This window comes from Hippopotamus amphibius, chromosome 3 (genome assembly GCF_030028045.1).
Source record: "Hippopotamus amphibius kiboko isolate mHipAmp2 chromosome 3, mHipAmp2.hap2, whole genome shotgun sequence".
NCBI lineage: Eukaryota > Metazoa > Chordata > Mammalia > Artiodactyla > Hippopotamidae > Hippopotamus > Hippopotamus amphibius.
The window spans coordinates 6,855,342-6,878,154 of NC_080188.1; the positions used below are offsets into that span (position 1 = coordinate 6,855,342).

Sequence of the window (22,813 nt, forward strand, 5' to 3'; positions counted from 1 at the left end):
AAGATCAAGATGCCAGAGGATTCAGGTCCTGGTGAGGACACAGTTCCTTGCTTGTGGATGGCCACCTTCTTACTGTGCCTTCCCTCATCTCAGACTGGCTTAAGGAGACAGAGGAATTTGACGCATGTAACTGGAAACTTCAGGCATGGTTGGATCTAGGTGCTCGCATGGTATCATCACACATTCCCATCTCCTAGTTTTGCTTTCTCCTTATTGTCTTCTTGCTGAGGCAGGTGCTCCTTAAGTGGTGGGAAACAGTACCACCAGACACTTGGTTGCCCCAGTGAAGAGCGCTTTCGCGATAGACTGTGTCATTGGCTACAACCCTTCAGCCCTTTCTTGACCTATGCCCTTTGCCATGTAACGTTGCAATGTTTGACCACATGACTTGCTCGAGCAGAAAGAATGAGGTAGAGGTGACAGCGGCAGCTCCAAGCCTAGGCTTTAGGAAGCTTGTCTGTTTCTCCTGGCTCTATTGTGCTTCTGTCATTCCCATAAGAAAAACGTGCCCAGGCTGGGCTGCAGGTTACAGCAGGAGGATGAGACACGGAGCAGAGCTGAGTCACTCTTGTCAAGGTGAGCCTAAATCAGCCTGTCACCGAACACGTGACTCAGCTCAAGTAAGATTAGAGAGCTGAACCCCTCAGGTACATGAGAAATCACTGAGATGACAAAATGTAACCATCACAGCCTCTTTCTTCAGCTGTTCCAGCAGAAGCTGGGTTTAGGGGCGTGACCTCCGCCCCAGCGGCCGAAGCTCCTCCTAGCAGCGCGGGGGCGCTCTGAGACACTGCTGGTCGCGGCGGCGCTCTTTCTCAGCCTCGTTGGTTCGGACTGAGGCTTTCGGGACGGCGGCGGGAAGATGGCGGCCCCCAGGGACCGGCTTGGAGCCGTGAAGGCTGAGGGGAGCTCGGGTCGCCAGGGGAACTCGGGCGTCGAGGTGGTGTTTTCCTCCGATCCCGCCACCCCCGCCCCGCTGTGCCCTCACGGTGGGTCCGCGTCTGGGCTCAGCCTGGCTGTCGGGCGCCAAGGGGCGTGGGTTGGCCGGAAAGTGCTTTCAGGGCTTCCCGGATTTTTATGTGCCTCTCTCCTCCCGCTGAGTGTGATTTCTAGGAAACGCTCCTTCCTCGTGAAGGTGTGGTTTTTCGCTTACTTAAGAAACCGTCCTAGAAAGTCCCCACTGTGGTGGTTTTGGCTCCACGGCTGTTACATCTTTTTTCGAAGGGACGAGGCAGAGGCTAGGCAGAAAGTATATATGTTATTGAGTAATTCCCATTGCCAAGTACTTGGGGATTTCATTTGTTGATTTGCTATCTTTTCAGTTAAAATTAAAAAAAAAAAAAAAAGGAGCACGATGGAATGAATTCTTGCTTTTCTCTAACTTGCGGAGAGAGTGTCCAATTCTAAACGGTCACATTTTCACTGAAAGGGTGACTGAGCGAAGGTTGCGAAGGGTTAGTTGTTTGGACTCCGCCTTTGTTGTTGTGTCAGGACCCAGGCCGTTCACCACGTGGACTGCAGCTGTACTGACAATAGCATTTTCTTTCTGGAGAGACCAGTTTTCAGAATTTATTTCTTAAGGAATCTGTGTCTGAATGTTGTGACTTTGAGAAAAAGAAACACACACACAAAAAACTATTAAACAGAGTAGTGCATTTAATTGTGACAAGTTGTGCATAAAACTAAAACAGATTTTATTTAAGCGCGATGGAAACTGGGAACTTGAGTAATTGACTGTTTGACATATTTTTTCCTATTCTGACCTAGGACCCACTCTTCTGTTTGTAAAGGTGAACCAAGGGAAAGAAGAAACGCGGAGGTTTTATGCCTGCTCAGCTTGTAGAGATAGAAAAGATTGTAATTTTTTTCAATGGGAAGATGAAAAGGTATATCAACTTTTTGGATATATATATATTTAAATTTTTGATGTGTGTGACATTTTATTGAGACTCAATGAGATAAATCTCTTAAGAGTTGAAGACACCATGTTTTCTGGTTTGAGAGATGTGTTTATATTTACTCTGAACTTACTCTGATTACTGATGTCTTAAAGTACTGTCTCAAAGTCCGAGTTCCCTTTAAGACTTTCTGAGGTGCTAGTATTGGTTTTGCAGATCTAGATTTCTCCTTGAAGAGTGTAGGTCATGATCATTCCAGGAATTCCTTTAGAAAAACACTTTTTGGGAAGCATTTGCATTGAACATCCCTTATTCAGCTGCTGGATGACCAATGAAGGCACTTAGAGATACAGTTACGAGCTTGGTATTCTCTTGGACTCAGCTTCAGTTAAAGTTTCTGAGAGTTTTGACTTGAAAACTTTAAGCTTTGTTAGATTTATTGGAAAACAGTCTGTATACTACTCTTCTGTAGATGTGTTAAGATCACCATGTGTGAATTAATCTCTCGGTGCTTTAATATGTTGGTAACTGTTTCAAACTGCTCTAGAATTTTCCCAGGTTAATGTATTTTGTTTTCCCCTGAAACGAATGCTTAGAGTCGCTCAAATTTCTGGCCTTTTGATGGCAGAAAGCGATACCAGTTTTTCTAGGATAGCAGCAAGTTTGATGGTTTATTAAGTTTATCTTGTACTCTGTTTCAGTTGTCAGGAGCCAGACTTGCTGCCCGAGAAGCTCATAACCGAAGATGTCAGCCTCCTTTCTCCCGATCGCAGTGTGTGGAAAGGTATTGATGCCGTGCTGTTTTAATTTATTATCCTATTGTTTTTTTCCTCTGTGCCTTTAAGTTTATTTTAAGTAATTAACTTATTTTTTTTATTGTGGTAAAAAATATATGTATAACATTTGCCAATTCAGTGGCATTAATTACATTAAACGGTGTCGTGTAACCATCACCACTATCTGTTTCCAAAACTTTTTCATCACCCCAAGTAGAAATTTTGTCACCATTAAGCAATAACTCCCCATTCCACCTTCCTCCAATCCCTGGTAACCTCTAACCTACTTTTTGTCTCTATGATATGACCATTCTAGGTACCCCAGATAAGCGGAATCATCAATATTTGTCCTTTTGTGTCTGGCTTATTTCACTTAGCATAGTGTTTTCAAGGCTTATTCATGTTGCAGCATGTATCAGGACCTCATCCTTTTTATGGCTGAATGACATTCCTTTGTATACATTACCACATCTTGTTTATCCATTCATCCATCAACAGACACTCGGGTGTTTCCACTTTTTGGCTATTGTGGATAATACTCAACACATGTTGGATTCAAATATCAGTTTGAATCCTTGTTTTCATTTCTTTTACATATATACCTAGGAGTGGAATTACTGGATCAGATGATAACACTATGTTTAATTTTTTGAGGAACTGCTAACCTATTTTCTACAGTGGCGGCACCATTTCACATACCCACCCAGCAATATATGAGGGTTCCAATTTCTCCATGTGCTTGTCAACACATATTATTTTCTGGTTTTTCTGATTATACACATCCTAGCAGTTGTGAAGTGGTGTGTCATTGTGGGTTTGATTTTTATTTCCCTTATTAATGATATTGACCATCTTTTCATATGCTTTTTGGCCATTTTTATATCTTCTTGGAGAAATGTCTATTCAAGTCCTTTGTCCTTTTTTTTTTTTAATTATTTATTTATTTATTTGTCTGTGCCGGGTCTTAGTTGCGGCACATTGAGGCTTTGTTGTGGTGTGTGGGATCTTTAGTTGCAGCATGTGGGATCTAGTTCCTTGACCAGGGATCAAACCCAGGCCCCCTGAATTGGGAGTGCAGAGCCTTAACTGCTGGACCACGAGGGAAGTCTCCCTTTGTTCATTTTTAATAAGGTCATTTGTACTTTTGTAGTTGAGCTGTGGGAGTTCTAGATATTACACCGTTATCAGATGATTTGAAAATATTTTCTCTCATTCTGTGGATTGTCTTTTCACTTTCTCAGTGATGGCCTTTGATACACAAGAGTTTTTAACTTTTATGAAGTCCATCTTTCAATTTTTTTGTAGTTGTTGCTTGTGCTTTTGGTATCATAGCTAAGAATCCATTGTCAGATCCAATCTCATGAAGATTTCCTGTAATCTTCTAAAATGAAATACTGAAAGAACCAAAAACAAACCCAAAAACAGGAAACAAAAACTTTTGAAAGCTGTAAACATCTGTTTTTAGAAATCGGCATTTTTAAAATGTTTTGTTGGGTGAATTGGAATTGAGTCACAGATTTAATTTTTTGGCAAACCTGTGAAAAGAATTAATCCCTCTCCTTTGTCGTAGGCATTGTGCTTTATGTGCTGGGAGAAACTTCTTAAGAAGCCCCTGTCTGGGTTGCTGATGACAAACAGGTTTTCACTCTGATGACAACCCCTTCTGGTTACCTGAGCTGCTATGTTTAGAAGGATTCTGAGGTCTTATCCAGGCTAAGTGTAAAGGAATACTGGGATCTATTAAAAATGTCTTGAGCTTCTTAGTAGCTTTTAAAGTCCTTTGATAGAGGAGGATTTTCTTAAGATAACTTGATTGCCCCTTAACTGCAGTGCTTAATCAGTGATGTCTACTTAATTTATGGGAATTAAGTCAACAACAAAAAATGTTGAAAAGGGAATTCACATAAATTGAGCACCACTGAGCTAGGCACACTGTGCGAGGTGTTTTCCACGAGATATTGTTTAAATCCTGCCGAGATGGTTTACTTAGATGAGAAAATTGAGGCTTGGAGGAGTTAAGTAACTTCATCAACTTCACACTATTAGAATGAATGAATTAGCAGTGACTCAAACTTTAGAATCTCAGATTCTAAAATGGTATTTTATATATATATGTGTGTATATATATATATATTTATTTTATTATTATTATTTTAACCATAAATTGAACCAGCCTAAAGACATGTATAAAATGGTATTTTTAAGCATGTAAGCAGATAGTAATTAATATATGATGTGTAGTGATTTAATTTAAGGAGATATAAGGATATAAAACAAAGAGTTATATAGAGATATATTATTATGAGATTGTTATAATGAAAGAAAATAAAATATCGAAGATGCAGAAAGTAGAAAAATGTCACCAGTGGTTTCTTCCTTTGAACCCATCACCTTGGTCATTTTGTAGTCTTCCTTCGGGCCTTTTTCCTATGCAAAGGTTTGTTTTACAAGACTGTGGTCATAATGTGTGCATAGTTTTGTACTCTGCTGTATCACTTGCAGCTGATAAGCATGTATTTCATGTTCTTGCATAAGGATATTGGTGATTCAGTTAAACTCTATAAGAAAAGTTAGATGATCTTTCCTTAAATAATAAGATTTTAGTCTGGAGTTAAACCCCTTTGCAAGTCAGAGTATGGTTTTTGATACTGAAGAATTTTTGAAATTCATATTTCATGTTAATTAGAATATAAAAACACTGGGTAGAATATGGAATATTAAAGAATTTTCAAAACGTATTTTTAGGGGCCATAATTTCATGTTATTTAGTGCTGGTTCTTGAGAGCATGTCTTAATAATTTCTTACATCTTAAATCATCTGTGACCCAAAACCTCGGATTTTGTTGCCCAAGCCTCCATCCATCCATCCATCCATCCATCCATCCAATCATTTATTCATTCTTTGTTGAGGGTTCAAAAAAAAACTTAAGATGTTAGTAATGGAGTTGAGATATATTTAAAGATAATACAGTGCAAAAGAAGAATGTGTTGTGTCGACAGTATTCATAGAAAAGATTGAGTGCTCTGGAAGGTCAGAAGCTTTACAGCTAACTTGTACCTTAGCGGATCGATTTAGTTTAAGGATATGGTATTTGAAAAGGTTTTGGAGGATGGGTAAAAGTTTTCGCTTTTTGAAATGTAGTATCATTGCTTCAGTGGATCACGTTATCATTGATGTTCTTACGTTTTCTTATATGCTTTCAACAGAGTGAAAAGTTTGAAATCAGTCATTTCTCAAAATTAAAAATTTTGCCTTTTTAAAGCCAAAGGCTTACCAAATTACCTATTCTATGTTATTAAGTACTTACTCTCTTAGTGTGTCTTCAGCTCGATACTAGCAGATTACTCTTGTGTGTAAATGGACCTAAGGATGATGTACTATTACTTGAGATTATAATTGTTTTCTAGTTTAACTTTATACAACTCATTTATATTATCTTATTAAATAACTTCTATATTTGAAAATGTTAAAATGCATTTAAACATTATACCTGTTCTATAAAGCAAACTTTTTATCTGTTACTGTAACATAACAACAGCTTTTCATTGACTGATACAGTTTTGAAATTATTAGAAAGGAATAATGGTAACTATTGAGATAAATTGACCTTTGTTACTTGATTTTTATTATGGAACTGGCAGAGCTGCACAGACTTCTAAGTTCTACAGAATAGGATTTGATATTCATTTTTCTAATTTCACTCTTTGAACCATGCTTTATATTTCATATGTGTTCAGTTGACAGATTTACATTTTGTGCCTGAGACTTGACTTTCATTATACTTTTTAGCTGTCTGTTATGCCCTGGAATGTGTTATTCTATTATGTCGTATGTTGGCATCTTTATTGTGACCCCTGAAGTCTTAGGGAAGATATATTTTAATGCTAAATTCAGCATAAATTTATGTGCACCCGCATAGTTTTTTAGTTGATATTTCACTTGGTTATGTTTTTTTCGGAGCTCATTTAAACTCAGATTTTCAAGGTCTGCTATTAGGGAAATGCCATAAATGTAATTTGTCTACTCCCGGAAAGGCAAATGGAACATCAAATGGAGATCAATAAAAATGACATTTCAGAGTGCTAGCCTGCAGCTTGTGAGTCATGCTGCACTGTGCAGCGGAATGAATTTCTTCTGCCCCGGGTATGTGTGGTAAGTACAGATGCAGGGGGAGCGCTGAGTAATCCTTAGCTCCTGAGAGCCTTAAGTTCTTCCTACAAAACTTAAAAAAAGCCTTGTGTCTGAATGTTACATTTAAAGCCATATAGTTGAAAGATAATGATATAATCTTGAATAGAAATATGCACAAGATCTCAGTTGATCTTTTGTCAAGGGAGGGTTAATAAACTAGCAATAAAAGCTTTCTGAAAAGTTTTGACCCAGGCACAAAATACATCAGTGGAGGTTCATTTAACTTTGTTCTTTTACTTTTTTAAAAATTTAAAAATAATTAAACTTAGTGCCTTAAGATAGTCCCATGTAGTGAGTGAATTGCCACACTAGCCCCTCACTTTGAACTTTCATCTCTTCTTGGTGATTTTGCAGCTTCTCCTGCCTTCATTTGGCTTTGCTTGGTGCATGATAGGCAGTCCTTCTCACCATATTTAAGTAACAGAAGCTGGCACAGCGTCATCTGTTTGGAGAGTTTCCTTTCTCCTTTTTCCTATAAAGGCCTTGATTGTTTTCATCATTCATTCGATGACAAGTATTTACTTCTCTGATACCAAAAGTGTGCTTCTGCTCCGTTGCTCTGTTTTGGTCCCCGAGTGCATGTACAATAACTTTGTGTTTCAGGCCTGAGTCATAGGATAATGGCAGTGACACTCCACCTACAGTCTGGCTGATGGCAGTTATAAATCATGTCTCAATATCCTAGATGCTAAAATGTGAAAATGTATGCATTTTAGAAGTGATTGGATTTTGCTTTGTGATCCAGTGTGACAGGCTTTCTTTTAACGAGTGAGTTTAGCCCATTTTCATAGTGGATATGACAGATATGCTTGGTCTTAGTTTTGCTGTATTATTTTTATGCTTCCTGTTTTTAATTGTTTCTTTTTATTCTCTTTTACTCTATGGCCTGTTTTGCTTTTCTTTTTTTAATGTGTGTTTCTTCTGTATTTTTGTTCTAATGGTTGCCTTTGTAACCTTTTAAACTATATTTAAATTTTTTTTTTTTAGATTGCTTTCCTCCATCTAACAATGGGAAATGATGGCAATACATTTCTTCTTCCTCTCTCTTTCTTTCTCTATAATTACTATCTGATTTTAGTTGATTATTTCTTTTAGGGTTAACCTTTATGCTTTTGAATACTGCTTATAGCTCTTTTACTTGATTTTTCAGTTTTAAATTATATCTTTCAGCCTGTGGCTCTAAAGCGTGAGAAAATCAGTATACGTCTACTGTCTCCCACTTTCTCTTCCCCTTCTCTTACCAGTTTTATTTGGATTTATATTATTTACATCTTGTACTCTAACTGTAATACCTGTATTTTTTCTGTTTTTAGCCTGTGGTCAAATGGATTTAGTGCTGACTGACAGCCCCTTTGCTGTAGTTTCTTCACTCATCTCCTATTTGGCTGAAATTCATCCTCTAGCAGTTTTTATTTTTTTTTAAGGCTTTTATTAATCAAAAAATTTTAACTCAAACTATCTATGTGGCTACTGTATAATTCCATTTATATAAAATATATATAAATCATAATAACTTCTTTCTTATACAGCTTCTTGTTTTCGTCCTAGTTAGTAACAGTTTTGAATTTATTTGTTGTCATAGTGACTATTTGCTTAATTATATATGTGCTTCAGAAATGATTCAGTGACAGACTGTCTGCCTGTTGTCTGAATCCTTTCAGAACATTCTAATGTAGCATAATCCATTGGTATCATCTTCTGGGACAAATCTGTCCTAGAGCTTTCAGAAATGCTCCCATCTGGATTGGTTGCCCTTTCTCCTTGGCATCTAGCTGTCCAGCAGGTTCTTCATGAAGGATCCAGGTTGTATAACTATATAACCTGAGATCTTCCAAGTCCAGAAACATTTAACTCCTTTATTCTTTCTTTTTTTTTTTTTTTGAAGATTAGAAATTTGATCTCTTTATTTTCTTTCTTTTACATATATATATTTTGATCAAAGTATAGTTGATTTACAATGTTATGTTAGTTTCTCGTATACAGCAAAGTGATTCAGTTTTTTATATATATATATTTATATTCAGTTATATATTCTTTTTCAGTTTCTTCTCCATTATAGTTTATTACTAGATATTGAATATAGTTTCCTGTGCTGTACAGTAGGACCTTGTTTCTGTTTTATATATAGTAGTGTGTATCTGCTAATCCCAAACTCCTAATTTATCTCTCCCCACCCCGTTTCTCTAGTGGTAACCATAAGTTTGTTTTCTATGTCTGTGTAACTCCTTTATTCTTGAATGGCACTATACTTAAGTATATAATTATTCGGGTATGTGTTTTCCTTGGGGACTTTGTGGGATTGCTTCATGTCCTCCAGAGCAGTGTTTCTTAAAGGGTCGGTCTTTTGTTTGCTTGCTTGCTTTATGTTTTTGTTTTTATTTCCAGTCCACTGGGATCAGATACTTTTGTAAATATAATAAAAATAATTAACTAGAGAATAAAATGAGAAAAAGAGAAGATATACAAAATACAAGCCCACATTTTTTTATTATTAGATTGAACAGACCTAAAAGTACTCTGTCTAATTGGTATAAAAGTTTCTAAACACATACTTTTTTATTTTTTTATTTTTGGGCCACGGTGCGCCCCTTGCAGTGGAAGTGAGGAGTCTTAACCACTGGACCGCCAGGGAAGTCCCTAAACACATACTCTTAATGTCTGTCTTTGTCTCTTCAGGAACTGGAAGCGTTTGGCGGCCAGCTCAGTGCATGGCTCCCTTTGCAGAGCACTGTTCTAGAGTTAAGTAGGTACTGAAGTTGTCGGGGGCCAGTTTGATTTTGACCACCCAGCAGCTGATTTGATCTTCTTCCTGAATGCTTAAAAGGAAGTAAATATTTTGAGATCTTACATTTCTGAAAATACCTTTATGCTGATAATTGATACCTATGCAGATGATAGGATTCGAGGTTGGGAATATCTTTCCTTCAGAGTTTGGAAGGCAGTGCTCCATTTTCTTCTGTCTTCATTATGGCTGTTGAGAAGTTCAAGTTCAACAAGTTCATTCCTGATCTCTTATGTGTGACCTGTGACTTGTTTGATCTCTCCATCAGTCTTTTAGAATCTTTTTATTCCTAGGGATGTGACATGTCATGATAATCTATCTGATTTAAACCTGTTTTATTCTATTTTGCTGGTGTTAGGTAAATCCTTTCAAACTGGAAACTCATGTTCTTGAGTTCTGAGAAATTTGCCGAATTATGTCCCCATTGCCAAAGAATGAAAAACCCAGTTTCACATAATTTTAGGGCTGAGTAGAACCCAGTTCTCACTGAGTGATCTTCCGGAGTTGTCTTTGCTTGTTTTCTTTGAGTTTAACTCTTGCCTTTCCTTTTTAAAGCAACTTTTAAAACCTTTTATTTAGGAAAATTTCAAGCATACACAAGAGTAGAGAGAACAGTATAAAGAACTTCCCGCACCCACATGCAGCTTCATCAGTCATCAATATGAGGCTAATTTTGCTTCCCCTGTACCCTCTACCCCAACCTCCAATCTACATATTATATAGTTTTACCCAGAAGCACTTCTCTATGTATCTCAAGAGATAAGGTTTTTTAAAAAAACATGATCACAATACTATTAAAATATGTAAAAAATAAACGATTGCTTAATCTTATGTGGCATGCAGTTAGTTTCAGCATTTCTCTGTTTACCTCATAAATGCCATTTTACAGCTGGTCTGTTCAAATCAGTGTCCAAACAGGCTTCACACATTGCAATTGGTTGATATCTTTAATCTTTTATTCATTGAAAAAACAGTCATTTGGTAGAAGTTTCCATATTCTGAATTTCGTTGATTGTATCCTGTAGTGTCATCTAACATTTATTCTATCCCCTATATTTCTTGGAAAGTAGAATCAAGTTCAGTTTTGGGAGCAGGACTCTTCTGTTAGTGGTGGGCTCTATTTCCTTTTATATCACATCAGAAGGCAGATAATGTCTGGCTGTTCACTTAGTGTGATATAGGATTGTTGTGTGTTCAGGTATTATCCAGCCTACATCATCCATTATAAAGTTCTGTGTCACTGATTCTCTAATGCTTTTGGCAGTAATTGATGATCATTGCCTAGAGTTATAAGGGGTTACAAATTCCTATCATTGCCCATGTAATTGTTAGCTGTAATTCTTTAAAGAAAAACTTTGTTTCATCAACTGTTGACTTAACCTTGTTACAGTTCATCTGGAAAGTCAAGATAAATGTTTAATTCTTTGTTTTCAGCCTATTTTCAGAATAATGATTTGGTCCCCCAGCAGCTTACAAAGTTGACTTATCAGGGTCATTGTCCTGTTGTTTTTAATATCACTATGAAAACATGTACTGTATTTTTAAAATACAGTGTTTTTTGTTTTTTTTTTTAGTTCATTGAAATTATTCTTTTTGGCATAGCACTTTTTGAATTTGATTTAATTTTTACAGTATTTTGGAGGTTATATGTAGGGTGACCATATAATTTTAATCTAAACCAGGATACTTTTTTTTTATAAATTTATTTTATTTATTTATTTATTTATTTTACTGGCTGTGTTGGGTCTTTGCTGTGCGTGGGCTTTCTTTAGTTGCGGTGAGTGGGGGCTACTCTTCGTTGTGGTGCACAGGCTCCTCATCGCCGTGGCTTCTCTTGTTGCGGAGCACAGGCTCTAGGTGCGTGGGCTTCAGTAGTTGCAGCACATGGGCTCAATAGTTGTGGCTCACGGGCTCTAAAGTGCAGGCTCAATTCAGTAGTTGTGGCGCACGGGCTTATTTGCTCCGCGGCATGTGGGATCTTCCTGGAGCAGGGATCGAACCTGTGTCCCCTGCATTGGCAGGCAGATTCTTAACTGCTGCGCCACTTAGGAAGCCCAACCAGGATACTTTTTGAGAGTAAGGGGGCACTAACTGAATGGAACTCCAGGACCGCAGATGTAAACTGGGCCTATCCTGGGCAAACGGGTGTGTGGGCACCCTGGAGAAATGGGGGTTGTTATGGGAAAAGTAACATTTTTGTCCTCAAATTTTTCAGCTTCACTGAAATACAATTATTTATGTACAGTAAATTGCGTATATTTAAAATGTACAGTTTGATAAGTTTTGACATGAAACCATCAACACAATTAAGAACATAGACATATCCATTACCCCCAAAAGTTTCCTCCTCTGCCATTGTCCTATATTCCTCCATCCCCAAAGGTCACAGGTAACCACTGATCTCCTTTCTGTCATTGTAGGTCAGTTTGGATGTTCTAGAATTTTACATAAAGGAATTATACAGTATACTCTATTCTTTGAGCGGAGGTATGTCTGGCTTCTTTTACTTAGCATAAATATTTTTGATGTTCATCCATGTTGATGTGTTTATATCATTAGTTTATTCCTTTTTATTCCTGAATAATATTCTGTTGTATGGATATATTTTCACTTGTTTGTAGACATTTAGGTTGCCTCCAGTTATTGCCTGTTACAGATAAAGCTGCTATGAACATTTGTGTATAGGGTTTGTGTGGACTCATGTTTTTACTTCTCTTACATAAATACCTAGGAGTAGAATGGCTGGATCATATGATAAATGTGTTTAACCTTATGAAATTACCAAACTATTTTGTAGCGTCATCATTTTACATTCCCACTGGCAATTTATGAGGGCTCCAGTTTCTGCCCGTTCTACACAACACTTCTTATTATCATTTTAATTATAGTCATCATATTGCATGTGATGTGATATCACATTGTGGTCTTGATTTGCATTTCCTTGATGGCTGATGATGTTGAGAATGTTTCCATGTGCTTATTGGCTATTTGAATATCTTCTGTGGAGAAATGTCTGTTCACTTACTTTGCCATTTTTTAATTGGTCTAATTCTTTTCATTGTTGAGTTGTAAGTATTCTTGTGTATTGTGGATGCAATTCCTTTATGAGATATACGATTTGCAAACATTTTCTCATTCTTGGGTTGTCTTTCCACTTTCTTGATGGTATCCCTTGCAGCACAAAAGTTTTTAATTTTGATTAAGTCTAATTTATTTATTCCTTCTTTTGTTGCTTATGATAAGGGTGTCTTGAAGAAAAGTTTAAAATTTTGATTTCCAATTTGTTAGTTTTTTTTTATACTTTGTGCTTTTTAAGTCCTATTTAAGAGATCGTTGCCAAATCCAGTCATTATTATTTTCTACTATGTTTTCTTCTTGAAGTTTTATAGTTTTAACTCATATATTTAGGTCTGTGACCCATTTTGGCTTAGTTTTTAGATATGGTATGAAATAGAGCTAGACTTTTGAACCTTTTAAAATCAGTTTTTCATTATCTACAAGAAAGTCCTGCTGAGATTTTAGTTGAAATTGTGTTGAATTTATAGATAAAATTGGGGAGAAATGACATCTTAATAATCGTGAGTTTGCTAATCCATAGCCATGGTATATCTCTCCAGTTACTAAATCATCCTTAATTTTTCTCTATGACATTTTGTAATTTTCATTGTACTGGGGTTATATGTCTCTTGTCAGATTTATTCCTAAATATTTTATTTTTTTAATGCTATTTTATTTATTTATTTATTTATTTATTTATTTATTTTAAATCTGTTTATTTTTATTGGCTGTGTTTGGTCTTCGTTGCTGTGCAAGGGCTGTCTCTAGTTGCAGCAAGCGGGGGCTCCTCGTTGCAGTGCATGGGCTTCTCTTGTTGCAGAGCACAGGCTCTAGGCACACGGGCTTCAGTAGTTGTGGCACTCACGCTCCGTAGTTGTGGCTCGTGGGCTCTAGAGCACAGGCTAAGTAGTTGTGACTCACAGGTTTAGTTGTTCCAAGGCATGTGGGATCTTCCCGGACCAGGGCTCGAACCCATGTCCCCTGCATTGGCAGGTGGATTCTTAACCACTGGGCCACCAGGGAAGTCCCTTTAATGCTATTTTAAATTCTTATGTTTCAGATTTCGGTTCCTGATTGTTTATTGCTAGTCTATAGCAATACATTTGATTTTGTGTATTAATCTTTTATCCTTGATAAGCTTACTTATTAGTTTTAACAGCTGTCTTGAAGATTTTCTTAGGACTTTCTATATACACAATCGTGTCTGAATAAAGAAGTTTTAATGTTCCCTTTCTAATCTATGCCTTTTATTTTTTATCTTATCAGAGTGGCTAGAATCCCCGGTCAGTGTTGAGTAGAAATGGTAAGCATAGATATCTTTGCTTTATTTCAGTCTCAGTAGGAATGCATTCAGTCTTTCATCAGTATATTTCATATGAAATAAGGTGTTAGCTATAGATTTTTCTTAGATACCCTTTATCAGGTTGTGAAAGTCCCCTTCTATTCCTACTTTTCTGAGATACTTTATCACAAATGAATGTTTAATTTTTGTCGAGGACTTTTTCTTCATCTAATGAGATGATCTTTTTTTTTTTTTTTTTAGATTGTTAATATTGTGAATTGCACTGATTGAATTTGAACGTGAAAGCAACCTTGCATTCCTGGGGTCCGCTACACTTGGTCATGATGTATTACCGCCTTTATATATGTGTTTTTGATTGCCTAGAGTTTTGTTAATAATTTTGAGTTTGGGTGCATGAAGTATATTGATCTTTATTTTTTTATAATTTTTTTTCTGGTTTTGGTATTGGAATAATGTTGGCCTAATGAAATGAATTGGGAATTATACCCTTCTTTCTGTTTTCTGGAGGAATTTGTACAGAATTGGTATTGTTCCACTGTTTTCTTATTTCCAGTGAGAAATCTGATATCATTCTTTTCTTTTGTTCTTCTGTGTCTTTTTTCCCTCTGGTTTCTTTTAAGATTTTCTCTTTATCAACTGATTTTCGAATAACTTTATTATAATGTATCTTATAGTTTTAATTTAATGTGTCTTATAATGTATCGTTTAGTATCTTATAATGTATCTTCATTTCTTGTGCATGGGGTTCACTGAGCTTCTTTGATCTTTGGATGTAATTTTAGAAAATTTTAACCATTGTTTTTTCAAAAAATTTTCTGCACCTTCTCCACTTTTGGCAGTCCATTTTCATGTATTTAGTCCCTTTGGTGTTTCATTTTGGATAGTTTCTAAGGCTGTGCCTTCAAGTACACGAATCTTTTCTCCTGTAGTGTCTGAACTGCTGTTAGTCCCATAGGGTGTTTTCTATTTCAGACAATTAAAAAATCTTTATAGGTTTAATTTGGGCCTTTTCATTTTTTTCGTGGCTTTACTTAGGCTCATACTTTCCTCCACCTTCTTGAACATTTGGAATACAGTTATAGTAAAGTGGCTTTAATGTCTCTGTTTACTGATTGTTTTATCTCTGTCATTTCTGAGTTGGTTTCAATTGATTTTTTTTTTCCCTAATCATGGGTCATGTTTTCTTGTTTCCTTGTATACCTGGTTATATTTGATTCAGTGCTGGCAGTGTGATTTTTACCTTGTTGTATACTGGATATTTTTTATTCCTTTACCTATTTTTGAGCTTTGTTCTAAGATACAGTTAAGTTACTTGGTTATTGTTTGATACTCTTGAGCAGGATTTGGCCAACAACAGTCTGCAGGCCAAATCTGGCCATGCCTGTTCCTTTCTGTCTGGTTTGTGTTTGCTTTTTGCTATAGCAATAGAATAGTAATGACAGAGAACAGATGGCCTGCCAAGCTCAAAATATTTACTGTCTGAGCCTTTTTAGTCCCTTGCTTTTGAAGGCTTATCTTTAAGCCTTTTGGAGGACCAGAGCAGCCTTTGGAGTAGGGCTGACTTCTCCCCACTGCTGAGACAGTACGTCCTGAGTGCTCTGCCTGATGCTCGTGGACTCAGAGGTTTCTCACTCTGGCCCCTGGGTGATTGTTCCACCTGCTCCTTTCCAGGGGTCCTCTCCCTCTCGGTGGGTAGTCTTTTCACGCACCTGCTAATCAGTACTCAGCATAGATTGGAGGGGAGTCTCAGCAGGTCTTGGAGCACTGCCTCAATGTCCGCTGTCTGCCTCCCATGTAGTCCATGCATACTGTCCAGTGCTCTGGCCTGTGGATCCAGCCACCTTGGCCTCCATGATTTCTCTGCTCTGCCTCATCAACTTGTTGTGCTGTGTTTGGGGCCTCTGTCCCAGGCAGTCAGGTCTCTATGGGCAGGAAGCTGGGCAGCTGTACCACTCACTCATCTCTTCCCTTTCCTCAGCATTCACTGTTTGGACTGCCTGTTGTCTGATATCTTTTTTTGAGGGCCAGAATGGTAAATCTGGTCTCTTTCGTGGCTGGATGTAGAAGTCTTCAACAATGAGCAGTTATTGATGAACGGTAATGGTAGTAAATGCAGTGTGCTGGTTGCTGAGGAGGGTGCTGGTTCCTTCCACTTGCATCTCATATCTTAGGAGCCCTTTTCTCTACTGACATTTTTACTTCAAATCACTACTGAAGTTTCTTCTAATATCATGCTCTTTTTTCTTTCCAGTCATAGATAAAGCTGTCAAAAGAACAGTTAAAAGAATTAGAAACATTTAAAGTTTATTTCTTGCTATAGCCATTCAGAATATCTATTTATCTCTGCCTTGAGTGCTTTGAAGTGAAACTGTGATTAGATACAAAGAGTTTTAAAACCCACTTTGATTCTATGTTAAGTTCACAGTTTTTACAGTGCAGTTCAGAGTTTAGTTCAACTGAAATCATATGACTCTTCTCAGACTAAGGATCCTTTAGTGCACTATTTGACATGCTTAGATCTAGACATTTCTGACCCTGTATGAGCCACGATAATCTTACTTATTTTTCTTTTGTTTTCTTACCCTGATTTCTGAGCTGGTATTGCATATACAAAATAGGCAGTTTTAAAAACATACTGTGATTGTCTTCTCTCTTTAATCATCAGTAATAAAACAAAAGGAAAAAAAAAAACCCAAAGTAGTGACTTTGAAATCAGATATAAAGATGACTTGAAAGGGATCAAGTAGGATATCCGGTATCATATTTTTTAAGACTTTGATTATTGTTTTGCTGTTTTGAGGGTGAACTTCTCAGAACTGCCTCCATCAGTACTGCTAAGAATAGAGGAACTTTGTGGGAACAGTTTTTCTTTTAGGAGGTAATTTTTCTTGCTAAGTATGCCATAAGAAATTGAAGAATGATCTTAGTTTCTCATTTTAAAGTGACTGTCTTACTGAGCCAGACTGTTTAACACTTCCAAGTTAGAACACATGGATTTGTCAATAAATTTAAAGGTGATAGTAGTCTGCATCACTACTAAGTTGTTGGAGTAATCTATTATATTCACGTTGTAAGTGGATATTGACCTTCATCCAGTGACTAAATTGGACCATCTCAATTCTTAAGAAATCGCTGATTCTGTTCCACTATGTAGGTATGCGGCCAGACATAAATTCTAGCCAACATTCCTTGGATTTTTTTGTACCTTTGCTTCTTCATGCAGTACTCTTTAGGAAGTAATAATACTTTTTGCATGTTAAAACTGGCAAAAATCACTTGTCTTTAAAGCAACAAACTTAAAATATATTCCTTTGTATTTTGTTTTGTCTTGAAGATACTTGAAATTTATCGAGTTGCCCTTGTCTCAGAGAAAGTTTTGTCAACGATGTCAGCAGTTGCTATTGCCAGAAGACGAGGAGAGACATCAGGAGCATCAGGTAGTGGGTGACGTTTCTGTCACCCAGTTAAAAAGGCCCAGCCGACTCCTTTATCCATTGGAAAATAAGAAGACAAATGCCCAGTATTTGTTTGCTGATAGGAGCTGTCTATTCTTGGTAGACCTACTCTCTACCCTTGGGTTCAGAAGAGTACTGTGTGTTGGGACACCAAGGTATGTTATATGATATTTTAAACACTTCTCCCACCACCACTATTTAAACTGTAAGAAAATTTATTAAGTAGTTATTTATTGGGTTGGCCAAAAGTTCCTTTGGGATATGGAAAACCCAAACTAACTTTTTGGCCAAGCCAGTGCTCTGTGCAGGGTACAACATGAAGCTTCATGTATACAAAGGAAGTATAAAGCATCGTCCCTGTCTGAAGGACTTTGTAATCTTTATTCCCTTTGAGAGAAATCTTTATAAATTTCTGATATATGGTAGGAGATTCTTTCTGATTTGATTCTTAAGTTATTTTTTATAATTTTAGAGTTTTCTGTTTCAGATGAGATCCACCATTTTAAAAATATTTGCAAAATTTAAACCTTGCTTGTACCTGCCAGATTTTCTTCAGCATTTCATTGAAATATTAGAACTATCAGGAGAATGTTGATGAGTTTTTTGTTTGCTTGTTATCTATGGCATTTGTAATTTCCTACTAAATTTGCTTTCACTAATTGCTTTAGGTTGCATGAGCTGATCAGGTTGAAAGCATCGGGTGACAAGAAGTCTAATATTAAAAGCCTTTTATTGGATATTGATTTTCGGTAGGTTTACAAAGTATAATATTTATTCTCCTTCAATGTGCCCTGTTTCTTTTTAATGTTTTCCTCTTATTAATCCTGTTACAGTCCTTTACTTAACATTTAGAAGCAGTGATTGGTTATAAGGTGTCATTTTAATCAGATAAACTCAACATGTAATCTTCCATATTTCAAACAGGGAGGTAGTGAGGTAGTAGATTTCTCTTTTTGCTAGTGTGCTTCCTAAATTTTCTCTGTGAATGTGTCTAGTTGTCTTTGGCTTATAATTTAGAGATATATTTCTGTTGAGTGAAATTTCTTCTCGTATACTTATTTTTCAAGGGTAATTCAAGTTTCCTCCAGGATTTTGTTTCATCATGATGTTTTAAGTGTGGTAAGACACGTATTTTAATATTTCTACTAAATGACGTGCATACTGTCTTTCACTGGACATGGCCTGACATGAAAGGAGTGGTAAATAGACAAGTCCCGAGGCAGAGGATAGGCAAACAGATAAGCTTTGTGGGAGAGGGTCAGAATAAATGGCTCCTTATGTGTTGGAACAAACAGGTGAGATGGCAGATCACATCGTGAGTCTCCCTTCTGGTGGTAATTGAGAAGATACAGACTTTTGATTTACAACACAGGATGGCAGATGTCTCCATCCACAGACTCTCTGATTCTGTAAACTGAAAGTATTCTTCCTGGTTTCTGTAATTGTTTGAATTCCAGGAGTTCATGGTGAGTCTGTAAGACACCGTGTTCTTAGTATATTTTACTTATTCTTGAGTGTATTGAAGGAATCAGGCTTTGAGTTACTTTTTATTTAATCTAATAAAGTCTGTTTGGCCAAATATCCAGTATTTGCTGGATTCTCTCCAGTATTACTCAGATTCCCTATGAAATTACATATTCTCTTTCTCCCTAAAAACAAGGCAGACAGATTTTTTAAAGTGTAGAAAGTCACAATAAAAAGTACAGCTTTCATCATTTATTTTTTTTAGATTTCCAAGTCAACTTTAGGCTATCTAATATAAACACATATGATTCTCAGAAATAACCCACACTTTCTGTAACCTTCATCCCTTATTAACAGGACTAGCACACACTTTACAAATACCTGCCTGATGTAATTTTGGGGAAAATGGAATTCCATAAGCAATAATATGGACTTCTTCTTAAAGATAAACTCAGTTTCTTTTTTTAAATTGAGATATAATTCACTTAGAATTTACCATTTTAAAGTGTGTATTTCAGCAGTTTTTGGTGTATTCACTGTGTTTTGCAGCCGTTACCCATAATTCCAGAACATGTTTAATCACACTATATAATATTCCATTGTATGAATGTCAATTTCTTTTTTTTTTTTTATAAATTTATTTATTTAAGTTATTTATTGGCTGCGTTGGGTCTTCATTGCTGCACACGGGCTTTCTCTAGTTGCTGCGAGTGGGGGCTGCTCCTCATTGTGGTGGCTTCTCTTGTTGTGGAGCACGGGCCCTAGGCTCATGGGCTTCAATAGTTGCAGCACATGGGCTCAATAGTTGTGGCTCACGGGCTCTAGAGCACAGGCTCAATAGTTGTGGCGCATGGGCTTAGTTGCTCCGTGGCATGTGGAATCTTCCCAGGGCAGGGCTCGAACCTGCACCCCCTGCATTGGCAGGCGGGTTCTTTACCACTGCGCCACCTAGAAAGTCCTCAATTTCTTTTTTAATTACTATGTTTCTTTCCTAAAGTATTATTGTTAAATTATTATAAATGTATTATTTTAAAGGTAGAAATTTAACTTTTGAGTTCATATAATAACAATATTAACAATAACTGGTATTTAGTGAATGCTTGTCACGTCAAACCCTATTCTAAATCCTTCGGTCTTCACAATAGCCCTATAGGGTAGATGCTGTTAACATTCTCCTTTTCCTCAGAGTAGAAAACTGAGGTACAAAGAAATTAAGTAACTTGACCAAAGTCACAGTTTATAAATGTCCAGGTCAGGATTCAAACCCAGTGAGCCTGGCTCCAAAAATTAAGTTATCCTCTGGAAGTGAGTTTGCTTTTGGAAGTGTATATAAGCCTTTCTTATGTAGCCTGTATTTCTCTCTTGCCATCCTTCTAGCTTTCCCTTTTTCCACCTCTCCCCCTGCTTTGTTCCACATCAGTTTTCAAATGCGTTAATAACTGGTTTCCAGATTACTCATGTATTTAGAGTAAGGCTTTCATATTAGTCAGGAATCTTTCTTTCATTAGAGTCCTGGCAATACATTTATGTCAAGGAGAATGTATTGGCTCACATTGCTGAAGTCTAGGATATAACAGGCTTCAGTCCAATTGAGATCCTGGGCCTCACACAATTTTGTTAGAGCTCCATCTTCCTCTCTCTGCCTCTCATTCTGTGTTTCTCTCTGTACTGGCCTTATTCTACAGACAGCTTCCTTCATTCTGCCAGGGACTTTGGTGGGCAGCAGCTTTAGACTTACATAGTCTCAGTGTAACTGCCCAGTAGAAAAGGACAGTCTTTCCTGAGAGCTCCAGCAGCAAAACTTCAGTGAGTACTCTGCTTACCTTAGCTGAGGTTGCATGGCCATTCCAGAACCATCACTATGAACTGGTAGATAGGGTGCTATGGAGTGGGTTCTCCATAGGAAATAGGTGTTTGACTGAAAGGAGGAGAGATATAGGTGCTGGGAAAAGAAAAAGAAAAAAAAAAGATGTCCATAACTGAATTATTCAAGACAATATGTCAGTCGTCAGCAGCATAGTCTCTTGGGTCCTGTATTGATTTGCTAGGGCTGCCATAACAAACTACTACAGACTGGGAAGATGAAACAGTAGAAATTTATTTTCCCACAGTTTTGGAGGCTAGAAGTCCAAGATCAAGGTGTCAGTAGGTTTGGTTCCTTCTGAGATCTCTCTCCTTGACTTGCAGATAGCTGCCTTCTAACTGGGTCATCACATGGTCTTTCCTCTGTGTGTGCACATCCCTGGTATCTCTTTATGTGTCCAGATTTCCTCTTCTTATAAGGACACCAGTCATACACATTGGGGCCCACCCTAATGACCTCATTTTAACTTAATCACCTCTTAGTACACATGAAACTAACATAATATTGTACATCAATTATATTTCAATTAAAAAAAGTTAAAAAGGATAAATGCATAAAATTAATTACCTCTTTATTTATTTATTTATTTATTTTTTATTTAATTGGCTGTGCTGGGTCTTCGTTGCTGCACACGGGCTTTCTCTAGTTGTTGAGAGTGGGGGCTACTCTTCATTGTGGCACGTGGGCCTCTCATTGTGGTGGCCTCTCTTGTTGCAGAGCACGGGCTCCAGGCACATGGGCTTCAGTAGTTGCGGCACATGGGTTCAATAGTTGTGGCTCACGGGCTCTAGAGCACAGGCTCAACAGTTGTGGCACACGGTCTTAGCTGCTCCGTGGCATGTGGTATCCTCCCGGGGCGGGGCTCGAACCCATGTCCCCTGCATTGGCAGGCGGATTCCTACCCACTGCGCCACCTAGGAAGTCCTAATTACCTCTTTAAAGGCTCTCTCTTAAAATATAATTACCTTTTGAAATAACTGAGGGATTAGCATTTCAGTATATGAGTTTGGGGTTGGAGCGACACAACTGAGGCCATAGGAGGTATATACCTAGGAGTAGAATTGCTTGGTCGTGTGGTAATTCTATGTTTCACTTCTTGAGGGACTCCCAAACTGTTTTCCAAGATGACTGCACTATTTTACTTTCCCAGAAGCAGTGTATGAGAGTTCCAATTTCTCCACATCCTCGCCAACACTTGCTTTGTCTGTCTTTTTGAAGTAGTGTCTCGTTGTGGTTTGTTTTACATTTTATTGGTGGCTAATGATATTGAGCATCTTTTCATGTGCTTATGACCAATTGTTTATATTTTTGGAAAATGTCTAATTTGGTCCTTTGCCCATTTTTTATATTGGTTATTTGTCTTCTTATTGTTGAATTGTAAGAGTTCTTAATATATTCTGGATACTAGATCCTTATCAGATACCTAATTCATAAATACTTTCTCCCATTCTGTGGGTTGTCTTTTCACTTTTGATGGAGTCCAGTTATTCTGTTTTCTTTGGTTGCTTGTGTTTTAGGTATCATACCAAGAAACTATTGCCTAATTCAAAGTCATGAATATTTACACTTGTTTTCTTCTAAGAGTTTTTAATTTAGGTTTTACATTTAGGTCATTGATTTCTCTTGAGTAATTTTTATGTATGGTGTGAGGTAGGGGTCCAACTTCATTCTTTGCATGTGGATATCCAGTTGTCTTGGCACCATTTGTTAAAATGATTATTCTTTTCCCATTAAATGGTCTTGGAACCTTATTGAAAATCAAATGACCATAAATGTATGGATTTATTTGTAGACTCTCTAAATTCTATTCCATTGATCTATGTCTATCCTTATGCCAGTCCCATGCAATCTTGATTATTTTTGCTTTGTAGTGAGTTGTGAAATTGTAAAGTGTGAGTCTTTCAACTTAATTTTTTTTCAAGATTGTTTTGGAGATTGTGGGTTCCTTGTACTTCTGTTTGAATTTTAGAATTATCTTGTCAGTTTCTACAAAAAAGCCAGCTGGGCTTTTTAAAGGGATTG

At 37.1% G+C, this 22,813-nt stretch overlaps 1 protein-coding gene across 3 annotated transcripts in view; it reads left to right on the forward strand.

The window, feature by feature from the left end:
- ZCCHC4 (zinc finger CCHC-type containing 4) overlaps positions 1–22,813 on the forward strand; it is a 46,612-nt gene continuing 23,799 nt past the window's right edge. Inside the window, exons 1-5 of one of the 3 annotated variants that reach the window (XM_057728241.1) lie at positions 1–989; positions 1,768–1,886; positions 2,600–2,682; positions 17,343–17,618; positions 18,132–18,212. In XM_057728241.1, coding sequence (XP_057584224.1) covers positions 863–989; positions 1,768–1,886; positions 2,600–2,682; positions 17,343–17,618; positions 18,132–18,212 — 686 coding nt within the window. In that variant the 5' untranslated portion in view covers positions 1–862. The remainder of the gene's footprint in view (positions 990–1,767; positions 1,887–2,599; positions 2,683–17,342; positions 17,619–18,131; positions 18,213–22,813) is intronic. The other 2 variants (XM_057728240.1, XM_057728239.1) reach the window with 2 other exon arrangements.